This window comes from Aulonocara stuartgranti (genome assembly GCF_965226115.1).
Source record: "Aulonocara stuartgranti genome assembly, chromosome: 14".
NCBI lineage: Eukaryota > Metazoa > Chordata > Actinopteri > Cichliformes > Cichlidae > Aulonocara > Aulonocara stuartgranti.
Window position 1 is genome coordinate 24724843 of NC_138950.1, and position 12782 is coordinate 24737624.

Sequence of the window (12782 nt, forward strand, 5' to 3'; positions counted from 1 at the left end):
ACTCAGCCGTGTTGCAATAAATGAGCAATTTGCATATCAGTCAGGTGATCACTTCCTGTGGTGAAGTCCATTCTTGCATTGAGGCTGTTGGCTTAAATCCTTCCCAGAGCAGCAGTCGGTGACCTATTTGTGCTTAAGAGAAAACCTCTTAAATCATCTGTACTTGGTTAGTTTGCCTACATTCAGCTTCACTAGATTGGTGGTCTTTGTTCAAGGAAGGACAGGAATAGGTTGTTTATGACCACGCCTGTTGTGGTTTTATTCTAGCACTAAAAAGCAGTCCGATCAGACCCAGCTGCGAGCCCTCTGCACTGCAGCCTGTTATACCCAGCGGGCGGGTCAGCACAGGTGGATGTGTTGGCAGCTTGACAGGTGGGGAGGGTGTGTGAAAGTCTGTCTTTATGCGCGTGTCTGCCACACATGCTTTTAGTCTCAGTGTCCGTAGTTCTATCAATAATGCAGCTGCTCACTCTCAGTCTCACTCTTGAGCCCTTGCTTTCTCTGCCATTAAATATGCATCAATTTCCCAGTCCTAAGTCTCTGTCCCCTCCCAGTTCCCATAAACTGCCCTGCAATCCCAACAGCATGCTCATTGCTGATGAGTTGACTTAGTAAAACTAAAATGTTTGTAAAATCCATTCTTTGTCAGCTGTTATTTCTGTTATTAATTTGAGCTTTAAGCTGAAATTAAAACATGATACTGACGAGCTCAGAGTGATTGTCAGAGGTTTGCCAGCGTGTTGCCATCAGTCTGAATGAGGGGACTCGACTCCACTTGGCTCCCAGCGGTCAGCCAAGTGGCTGCCAACTTACTCCTATACAACAGGAAGGCTGCTGAGGACAAAAGTAATAATTAAATGGGAATTTGTCTATACTGACACCAACAGATGTCACTGTATTTGAATTACTGTGCAAAGGTTTGGGGCAATACTTCCAAATGTTCACTTTAAAGTGCCATAACGATAATCCACAATACTGAAATCCACTGTTCCTGAAGTCACAACTATTAAAACTCACTGATGTTCTTTGTCATGCTGCACAAATTACGTATAAAGCAATAAGCGGCCTGCTTCCTGACAATACACTACATTTCTTTTTTTTCTTTTTTTTTAAGAGATGGAGGATCCGGTTAAGCGGGGAATTCGATTTAAAACATCTGTGTTTGTGCAATGTTAAAAAGTTTTTGCATGTCTGTATGTGGAGTGACGTTGTGGAACAGATTGCTGAAGTTCATTACTCACTGTCCCAGCACAACTCGGGTTTAAAATGTAGAACAAAATGATGGTTTTTGCAGGGTAGAAGGAGGAGGAAGGACTTTGATTGGGTGCTCTTGTCCGCTATCCACTCTTCACACACTGTGTGTGTATAGCTATATGTGTATGCATGTGTATGTAAACATATTATTTAAAAAAAAAAAGTATCTCTTGGTGTGTTACTCGTGTTACCAAACTAAATATATGTAGACAATTATAAGGAAGGATTTATGAAGGGATAAGGCAGAAACGGGAAGTAAAAGTGATGATGAAAAGTAGTTACTAAATAATGGAGTATTTTTTTGTTTTGTTCTTTTTCTCTTTTGAGTTGTACTATCATGTTCAAAATAATTCCCAGTGATTCCCATCCCCAGGCACTTCATGACCTATCTATGCCCCTCTAATGCACATGCTTGTTACTTAATGACTGATGTACATGCAGATATGATAGAACTGCATCTTTAGTCTCTGAAACACAAGACACTGCAAAAATGTCTTTTTAGAACTTTTAACCTGTTTGAAAATATCTGTTAGTTGTTAACTGATGTTTGCAAACCTTAGAGGAAGAAAAATATGCACAGTTGCAGTGACTGACTTGAACCCAGTATTTTAAGAAGGGGTTTCTGTTGTTATTTTTTTTTTTCCCCAGACAGATAACACCCACACAAATGTCTACAGGACTACAGGTAGCACAGACAACAAAAAGTCACTCTGGAAAGAGTGAGCCAACATTTAATATCAGCGCAGTTATTGTAAGACATGTGCCAAATAACACAATAACAGGAAGGCATTTTGAAGTTTGACAGCAAACCTGAAGCTGCGTGGCTGTCGTGAAGTCACTTACACACACGCATGTTTAATTTACACACTGTTTGCACCAGACATCCTCCTGTTTCGGGATATTTGCAGGCCTAAAAATTCAAGTTGTTCCTGGTTGGAGTCCACAATCCCAGACACTTAATCACTCATGAAATCCTAATGCTTGGCTCCTTACTATCCTTGTTTGTTTTTTTGTTTTGTTTTTGCTGTTCTTTAGTAAATATGGACTGAATTTTTATGAAGTTGCATAACGTATAATATATAATTAGGTATATAATATATATGGCCTTGTTTTGTTTTTTTTTCTTCTTCTTCCGTGTGTGCATGCATGCATCCATTGTTCAGGCTGGATGAGTCCTTATTAGGCATTGCTGGCAACAGGAAGTGGGCTGGGCTTTGGTGCTGTGTCACAGGAAGTAGCAGATTGTATCACGGGCGGGACAGATGGAGGGAGAGGTGGAAGAGATGGATTAGGGGACTATAGGGAGACCATGCAGGGAAAATAAGGAGAGGAGGGGGAGGGATCGTAAAACCTTTGTTGTTCTGCATCTGCACAACTCCTCTACTCACCATTTATCGACACTTTGGTTTCTTCTGTTTTGCTGTGCTTTAAGCTGAGACACGCATGCACATTAACATGCATATATTAAGATTTACAGTTAAATGAATGAATACAGACTTTACAGTGTTTAGTGGTATTTATTTAAATGTTACGCCATTACTCTGGTCCAATGTTATCAGCATACACAAGGAAAAAGCAAATATGTGTGTAGAGAAGGAATATTTGTTTATTCTAAGATCTCTGTTTTAAACACGTCTGCCCTACCCGAGATACCTGAGTAAACATGGTTTTGTTTTTTTGTTTGTCTGTCTGCATAAACCTATTAATACCACTGATGTCAGCGCACATGTGGCTGTTTTCTTCCAAAGTGTGATGAGGTGGAGGCTGATGGAAAGCAGGTGGAAGATTCCAGTGACTCGTCTGTTTGGCAGAGCACGGCACAACTTCCCGTCTTTGTCGGCTTCCATTGTTGCGTTTTGTTTGGGATCAAACTAATCTGTTTATCCAAGCAGTTATCAACACCATACTGCATTTTTAGGTTTTTTGTTTTGTTTTTTCTTCCCACGTGTAGGCTACTGATTTCTTTATGTCGCTTTGAAGACGTTAGACTTTGTGGATATCGTTAATGTGGAATATTCTCCGGGTTTTTCTTCTGACATTGGTGGCTTTTTCACTCATTTTCAGTTCATTCCTTGTTCTTATTTTTGTTCTTTGTTCAGTCACTTAAGACTGATCTATGAATCATTTCAGCATAGAAACACCACACTCAAAACATGAACCAGTTTTGTGTCTACAGATAACCGAGAACAAAGAACCAGTTGTAAAATATATCTTTAGGCTCTTTGTTGCTAGCATCCTGTTGCGAAAACACATAATGTGTTTATAATTCTTTAGTTTAATGTTTGAAATAAATGCCACAATAACACAAAATAGTAATTTTGCTCCAGAAAGGCCCAAAGAGTTATTCACTAAAACGTTGCTCAGCATAGTGTGCAGTATGTCATTAAAGAAATCAGAGGAAACTGAACAGGTGGAAGAAAAGGTTTTTGAAGGCTTGCCACTTCTATCTAAACAGTATCTGAAAGTCAGGTCCTTTAAGAAATAGTAGGAAATCTAGCCTTCAGTTGATTTTTAAAGAATCAACTAAAGAAGAAAAACGGGGAGGAATGGGTGGGGTATACCAAATGACCCAAAAAGTTCAAATTGCTATAGGTAGGTATGGAGGTCACGAGAGAGGTGCTAGAGCAGGGGTGGCCAACTCCAGGCCTCGAGGGCCAGTGTCCTGCAGGTTTTAGACATCACCCTGGGTCAATACACCTGAATCAAATGATTAGTTCATTACCAGGCTTCTGGAGAACTTCAAGACATGTTGAGGAGGTAATTTAGCCATTTAAATCAGCTGTGATGGATCAAGGACACATCTAAAACCTGCAGGATACCGGCTCTCGAGGCCTGGAGTTGGCCACCCCTGCACTAGAGGCAGGCTCTGCCATGGTTGGATGGTTATAAATGTAGAAAAGTATTTTCACTTCATTTCATTTTTTTTTTATCCACCATGTAGTACCATCTAGAAAACCTCTAATTAGCACAGCTTCATTTTTCAGCATGACAATGATCCCAAACACACTGCCAGTGTGGTAAAAGATATGGATGTGGATAGAAAAACACACAATGTATCACTCTCAGCCATAAATTGACCTCCCCAGAACGCCGACCGCAACATTACCGAAGCAGTGTGGGATCATCTTGACAGAGAACAGAACAAAAGTCAGCCAACATCCAAACAAGACCTTTGAATGTCCTTCAAGAAGCCTGGAGGACTATTCCTGAAGACTAGTTAAATGAACAAAAGCTGCCTAAGAGATTTCAGGCTGTGCTGAAAAATAAGGGTTGACATACCAAAATTGACAAATACTGACTTCAAGATTATTAGACTTGTACAAACTTTTTTTTTTCTGTATTTCCATTTATGTTTGTACTTATTTCCCATTTTCTAACAAAATATATAGAGTTTTTAGACAGGAATGTACACTTCAGCTTCTTTGCAAATAAAGGTTAAGACTTCAGTGAATAAAGGACATTGTCGTTCCAGTTTAGTGTGTTTTCTGACACGTTTGAAGCTCAAACAAAGCTGGTTATATTAGTGTTGTGGGTTTTTTGAAACCTAGGACACACTGAAATGTTCTTAATCTGGCCTTGTGGGTTAGTGAGTATGAGACTAGGTTTGTCTTGAAAGACTGGCCCTCGTGACTAAAAACTTTGTTCTTCGTTCATTTGTCTGCAGTTCTTCCTCAGCTTTCCTCGTTGGCCTCTCCTGTTCCTCCCGCAGTTCACGCTGAATCCCACATAAAACACACAGCCTTTATATGATATAAATTAATATTGGTTCTTCTTTGTCCTTATACAAAAAATGCAGTGTAACTGAAATTTTAGTAGTTTGCTTAATTGTCCTTGATTCTCAGCAGTAACACAAATGAATGTTTCCAAATTTTTATTTAATTTTTTTCATTTTTGCAAACATTTCAGGTTATTAATAGAACATGTTGCTAACGTAAACAAAACAAATGAAACACTGTTGCTGTGGACTGAGTTTCCTCTTAAGGCATCTAGAGTATGTTAGGTACCCAGCTGTACCTTTAGAAGAACAAGTACCTCCACATTTTCAGGATGTTGGTATCGATTTGGTACTGAAGTATCTGTTTTTGTCACATCCCTAAAAACGACAGTCTAGTGTATTTCTCCGATGACACTCTATAGTACAAACATGTTTGCAGCAGAGCTCACAAAGACCTTTTCATGCTTTTGTCGGCTGAAGTTGCCGTCGCTACTATAAAGACCTGTGGTTTAATTTTTGTGGCTGTACTTTAATTTGGCTTTGGATCGTTTTAATTCTTCCTCGTTTTTGTGGCAGCATGTAGTGGGTGTTTTTGTTCCGGCTTGGAAGAGCAGAAATCGACTCTTAGTTGCCAGATGTCTATATTACAAAGCAGGATTTCAACTTATCTAGGTAACCCGGAGTTAACCCTGAAGTTTTCTGTAGTGTGAAGGTGGATCACTTCTTACTGGGGGGCATCACCATGGTAACGCACTCTGACCCTAACCTGCTCCGGAGCAGATTATGTTCAACAGGTATGAAATCACTGTGTACATGACAGTGTGTACATAACATCACCATTCCTGCAAGACCCCAGAGACCTCTGTATACGAAATAGGAAGGTCAGAAGTCTTTGCGTTTCTCTGACTGTCAGTAGGTTAATTCTCAGATCCAGCTTTATTACTTTTTTCCTCTGTTGGCCTCAGATTAATTTACAACAGTTTCATTGTTCCATCAGCATTAATTAGAACTAATTACATTTGGAAATTTTGCTGGCTTTCCTTCTTACCCTCAAGGAGGCTAAACTTTATTCATATCTGAGCTCTTTCTAGTCTTACTGGCTAAAACTTGCATGCATTCATACAGCACTTTGAATACTGAACACTGCTTTTCCTCTGGCACACACACTCACCCTGCAGCACCTGTGTTGCTTTGATTCTATGTTGTGCGTTTTAAATTTTTCTAACATTACACTTTGCTATTCCTATGCTGCCAATACACTGTGTTCGTGATTAGCCAGATGCTGCTAGCGCCACTCCTTCCTGTGAACCCATTTGTAACTAGAACCCTGGGTTACTGAGTCAATAACCAGTTTTATTTGGCTATAAGGGTAAATGAAGTTAACAGAAAGATCCCTTTGAAATGCTGAACTTGTGGTAGTACAAGCCTGAGTACTAGTCAGACAAAAAGTAGATTATTTAGACTTTAAAGAGTCAACTAAGCAATGCTGTAAACGAATGTTGATGATTTCTTCTTTGTGCTCTGTTTTTCAGTGAATCAAGTATTTGCCAGGCTCGGGCCACTGTGATGATCTATGACGATGGCAATAAGAAGTGGCTTCCTGCGGGCACCGGACCCCAAACCTTCAGCAGGGTGCAGATCTATCACAACCCAAGCAACAATGCCTTTAGGGTAGTGGGACGCAAGATGCAGACAGATCAGCAGGTACATCTGCCAGCTTTGGGCAGGCTTAGCATAGTGTCTGGCTTTGTGAGATGTGTGTAGTGTCTGTCATGTGGCCTGTGGGCGTCTGTGTTGTTTAAAGGTGTCTGAGTAAGCAAGAGTGAGAATACTGGGTGCCCATTCATTGACATCATTGTAAATGATACCCTAAACTGTATCTGTTTGTTATATGGAGAGTATTTACTGTAAGTATAGTTTTATTAGAAGCACTTGAGAACATTTTTACATCGTCTACCACTGTGCTGTTTATGTCCCTCCCCCCTAAACCCTCTGCCCATCCAAGAAGCCACAGGAAGGATAATAAATCACAACCAAACCTATTTTCTGTCCCCTTGTTTGGTTGCAGAGCAGTTTTAGACTCTACCTTATGTTGCAGTTATTTACACTCACTGGCCACTTTATTGGGTACACCTGGCTAGTATACAAACTCTTGCCTTCAGAACTACCATAATTATTCATGACACAGATTCAACAAAGTGCTGGAAACATTCTTCAGATTTTTTTGGTCCATGCTAACTTGTCATCACACAGTTGCTTCAGATTTGTTGGATGCACATCCATAATGGGATTCATCTGTTCCACCACATCCCAAAGGTGCTCTACAAGACGGGATGGAACCAGTCTCATGTTGTTTATGCCACTGAGACCTAAGATCGGATCAGATGACATTTTTCCAATTTTTCTGTTGTCCAATTTTAGTGAGCCTGTGTGAAATTTAGCCTCAGTTTCCTGTTCTTAGCTGACAGAGGTGGCACCTGGTGCAGTCATCTGCTCTAACCCATCTGCTTCAATGGTTCAGAGATGCTTCTCTGCATACCTTGGTTGTAATAAATGGCTCTTTAGACAGGCTTCCTATCACTTCAAAGCACTCTGGCTCTGCTCCTCTGACCTCTGACATCTTCTTGTAGAGAACTGCCCCTCGCTGGACATTTTCTCTTTCAGACCATGCTTTGTAAACCCCATAAATGGTTGTGTGGGGAAAATCCCCATAGATCAGCTTTCTGAAATACTCAGGCCAGTCTGTGCGGCACTATCATGCCACATTTATAATCAGTTAAATCACCTTTCTTCCTCATTGTCATGCTTGGGTTGAACTTCAGCAGGTCATCTTGACCATGTGTACATGAGTTGCTGCCATTAGATTGGCTGACTAGATATTAGCATTAATGAGCAGTTGATCACGTGTACTTAGTGGCCGGTCAGTGTATGGTCTAACTAGTTTCCTCATAGTTTCTCTCTGATGTCTGTGTTTCTGAGAGAGAGAGAGAGACAGAAAGGGGGAGGGGTGGAGCAAGCAAGGCTTCTGTGGGGAGCCACTGTATTAGAAACACTATGAATTTTCATTATTTTATAAACACTGATGCAAATATGATCGCATGAACCTAGCAGACAGAAGTATTTACTTTTAGGCACAGAATGAATTAATGAAACCTGATGAAAGGTGGAGCAGGGAATCCGTTAAGTTTGCGTGTGGAGCACGATCACTGCTTCACGCCGTTTGCAGCCGTTTATCCAAACACTTGCTGCTCTTAACTACACTTATAAACAGGCCCTGGGTTACCTTATTTATCTTTAAGCCTGTGTTTTAATTCCTTTCAGTGCTTTTAATCTTACAGATTTTGCTGAGCTGAGCTTTGAATCAACTGTTGTCTTAAGCAAGAGCACTTCCACCACATTCATGCTTTTGATTACTGTCAGTTTGCGAGAGGTGCACGCAAACATGCAAAGCTGTTTTTTGTGCATTGTCAGCATGCCTTTGGCATAACATGTAGGAAAGTCTTCCTTCAGTTTTGAGTGCTCAAAGCAGAGGATAATGAAGGCGTGTCTTTGTGGTTATCACCAGATTATGACTCCCCAGCTGATAAAGGTGAACCGATTCCATGTTACAAAGCAGGGCAGCCTGAGTTTGGGTGCGTCTGTTCTTGATACGCCCGTCTTAGTGTCTCTCTCTCTCCCCTTCTTTAAACATTCAGCACTCTGAAGTGTTCCCCAGAGACGTGTCTTAAAGTGGAAGATGTTTCCTGTGAGATAGTTAGCCTGTTCAGCCATTTCCTGTGACAATTTAGGACGTAGTTTGATACCCAGTAAGGACTCTATATTTGTGTCTGACGGAAACATCCAAGTGAGTTTAGGCTTGTGGTTAATGAGAGCAGCAGGAAGAAAATGAGAATTTTCTGTCTCTCCTTTTCATGTTCTCCTCTTTCTTTTTTTTCTTTTTTCTTGTGCCTGTGGTGTCTTTAGAAGTGTCTTTGTGGTGTCACGCTTGTTTTATGCATCCTGGTGTGATTTAAGACGAGTTAAAAAGCACAAGTGGAACCTGCGGCATTAAGGCTTTTCATCATGCCACAGGTTTTACTTGATTCCTTTTATCCTGATTCGTGATGCAATTCTCTTTGCATCTACACACTACCTTGCTATTTTTAAACAGGAAGACTGAAGTTGTATTTGTTTATTTTTAATGATGATGATGATGTCTACAGTGGCAGATGAACTTGCTACCCTTACATTCAGTGCATGCTGCCCCCCTGTGACAGGGTCTCCTATCCTCCCCTCTCCTCTGTGGAATCCAGAGGCTGTTAAACAAATAGTGAAATGGCATGTCAGCACATTCAGGCAAACACTCAAACCCAGAACGTTTTTCCCCAGCTCCATAAGCTTCACACCACCTGGTGGTTGGAATCTGTACCAGCATACCACAAACATTTAAGCAGATACAGTCGTGTTATGCATAAGCAGGGATATTAGGTTGTGGAGATTTTAGAAGTTGTTTTGGATATATAATTTATTTTTAAACGACTTTGTAACTCCTCTGCTCTCTTTCTCCTCCTCAGGTTGTTATAAACTGTCCAATCATTAGAGGCCTCAAGTATAATCAGGCCACACCTAATTTTCACCAGTGGCGGGATGCCCGACAAGTTTGGGGACTCAACTTTGGCAGCAAGGAGGATGCTGCTTTATTTGCCAATGGCATGAGCCACGCTCTGGAGGTCCTCAACTCCATGGCAGACGCAGGTAAATTAGCATCTGTAGCTACTCCATGGACTTTGCTTATGACTCCAGCACGAATGAAAACGTCCCAAACTTACAACTTCCTGTTTTGTGGTAACTTATCAGCCAGAACATGGTAAACATTATACTAACACCACACAGAGGTTATATATGTGTTTCTTGTCAATCAGTTAGAGAAAAAAGGCATGTGATTGAGCTGATATTAACACCGCCCTGGACCGCATGAAACACCTTGCTAACAAGCTTCCTTCAAGTGATGAGTATGATTCACAGTGATGTACAACAAACAGGGTAGCTGGGTAGATATAAAAAAGTCAAATAATGTTATTTGTTTGGCCTCGTGCTGCTGTGCTGGCTACAGTTGTGCACAGAGTTGGTGTAAATGCATGAAAATTACTCACTCAGATCACATTTTGTCATTTAGACGTAGACTTTATTAATTCCACACTGGGGGAATTCACATGTTACAGCAACACTGGATTTATTTATTTATTTTTAAATAAGGAAAAAAAATGATACAAGTGTCATTTCTACTATTTACAAATGGTTGCTATATACAATAAGTATTTGTCATTGTCATATTTTTCATATGTGCATAAAGTGCAGTGGGAGTAAACCTTTATTTTTGTAGGTATCTATTGTGTGTAATGTACAGTCTGACCGCTGTTGGGATGAAGGACCTGCGATAGAGCTGCGTCCTACACTGTGGCTGTTAGAGTTAAACACACTATTTCTTAGACATCAGTCCACACGTGTCCATCCAATCCTGTTAAATAGAAAATAGTTTGAATATTTCCTCAGAAGGAATCCTAGTATTCATCGAACACATAATTAGAACTTCTGTTGTTGTTTTGTTTTGTTTTTTTAAAATGTGTTCATTTTTAACAGTTTCAGCACTTATTCATAGTCAGTGTTGTTCTTACCTCTGCTTATTTACAACAGCTGGCTATTTAAATGAATACTCTGTATATCCTGTGTCGCTGAGCCATGAAAAATACTTGATAAAATGTAGCATTGTAAATGCTTGATTAGTGGGCACCACCCATTTGAGGTCCCTGTGTGTCATATCGTGGCTGTCCACACTGTCTGCAGACTTTGTACAGTATCAACAGCACAGATATAAAAAAGTGTGTACGTCTGTAAAAGCACAGATTGGATAAACTTGAGCGTGTCAGGAGTTATTGCTTCATAGTAATCATCACAAATGTTTTCTATTTTCTGTTTTGGCAGGTTATGCTACCCTCCCCCGCCCCATGTCAAATGGGCCTTCTCCTGAAGAGCTTGAACAACAGCGGAGGTACCTTGAAGACTTTCTGCTAAATGCAGTCCGCCTTCTTCACTTTGCTAGTTGTAATCCACCGCTGGTCGCATTTTACTGCTTCTCCGCTTGCATATCTTCTGGGCTTGGTTCAGCTGATAACTCTGATTACATTTCCAGGTTTCAGCTTGGTCGTAAATGACTGTTTGTTTAATAATCAGATATTTTTTCTGATTCTTTTTTGTTTACCTCTTATGTGAGCTTACGGTACTGTGCGGCCATGTGAAGTGTATGTTTTCTAACTGATGCAAACAATCTCCTGGGTTCAGTTGCATAACAATCAATAGCAAGTCGAGCTGTTTTGGCTCTGCAGTAGTCCACTTGGCAGGGTTAGGGCACACACGCATATGCAGAGGATTTGATGGCATTAGCTTGACGCTGACGCTGTTAAAGCCTTAGTCAGCCCGTGTAGTTTAAAGGTTAAAAAGACAGTAAAGTGGATGCTGCTTACATTTTCCCGCCATGTCTCCATCAGCCTGTCCCATCAGCGAGACACTTGGACTCGCATGGACTAAGCATTAACCTTTTAATCTTATTTACACTAAAAGGTGATAAAGATCAGAGTCTAGGTGGATTTTATAATCGGCATTGCTGCTTGCCTGGCTGTCTCATTATCCAGTGGCGCGCTGAGGCTCAGGGAGCTTCTAAAACCTTAAAAGTCCAACAGAGATGCAGGTGTTTGTGGGTAATATTTGCAGCTGTAAACATCGATGATGTTCAGCAGTTGTGAAAAGAGGCAGAATAACAGACATGAATGCGATCGCCCCTCACCCTTTCCTTGGCTCGCTGCTTGACATCATGTGTGATTACGGGCATGTGTGTGGCTCTGCACTTTAGTGTGTGTACACTGTGTACAGTGTATGTGTGGTGCTCTGTAATCAGCTGTTATGAGTGGCAGATGTGTTGGGGAGAGGAGAGAGATGTAGCCAACCGAGGTAACTCGCATTGGATCATTTTGACCAGCTGTGGACTTTTTAGTGATAGACTAATTAAAAGTGAAATTCACCTCATGTCCTTTTACCAAATTCTCTAGATTTTATAAAACTGTTTGTTTGAAATGTTAGAAGTTGCCCTGAAACAGCGGCTGGTGCATAAATAATTCAGATATCTACAGGACACTTGCACATGATTCAAGGCTTTCTGAGTCTCAGACTTTAATTTAATTGTGGGCCAGTTTATGGTAATTGCTCTTGGTTTATTTTAAATGTGTTCACATACAGATGTGACAGATTTGTTTGTTTGTGCACAGGTTGGAGCAGCAGAGGTTGGAACAGCAGGACCGGGAGCGTCAGGAGAGAGAAAGACAGGAGCGGGAGCGGCAGGAAAGAGAGAGACTGGAAAGAGAAAGACAAGCTGCTGCAGGTCAGGAAACACCTGCGCTGGTCAACATAACACCACTTGACATTAACACACTTCAGTTTTGTTCTGTTTCAGCGTTATACTCAGATAAATGTGCAGCACATGATCGCCCTGAAGGGAAAGCTGGAATTCATTCTGCGTACCAAAAACAACAGGGGATTTTAAGACTGATACAGGGTCGTGTCAGACAGAGGTTGTGACTTTTTCTTTCACTGGCTGAATTTTTGTTTTTTTGTTTTTAAACGTTGATGGAAAATCTGAAGGCTGTCCCTAATTCTGAACCGTAATAGTAAATGATTCATGCACAACACCGTCGAGAACTGTGCTCTCAACATCTGTGCCGCGTCTTTCTTGACATCAGACATCATATATTAGAATTGTCGATCAAGGTCTTGGAGTGTCTGT

The 12782-nt window shown here is 40.9% G+C and overlaps 1 protein-coding gene across 3 annotated transcripts in view; it reads left to right on the forward strand.

The window, feature by feature from the left end:
• The window catches only part of vaspb (vasodilator stimulated phosphoprotein b), a 34712-nt gene that overhangs the window by 14854 nt on the left and 7076 nt on the right, over positions 1-12782 (forward strand). For all 3 annotated transcript variants that reach the window (XM_082502853.1, XM_082502854.1, XM_082502852.1), the window contains exons 2-5: positions 6502-6673; positions 9523-9703; positions 10931-10997; positions 12268-12380. In XM_082502853.1, coding sequence (XP_082358979.1) covers positions 6502-6673; positions 9523-9703; positions 10931-10997; positions 12268-12380 — 533 coding nt within the window. The remainder of the gene's footprint in view (positions 1-6501; positions 6674-9522; positions 9704-10930; positions 10998-12267; positions 12381-12782) is intronic.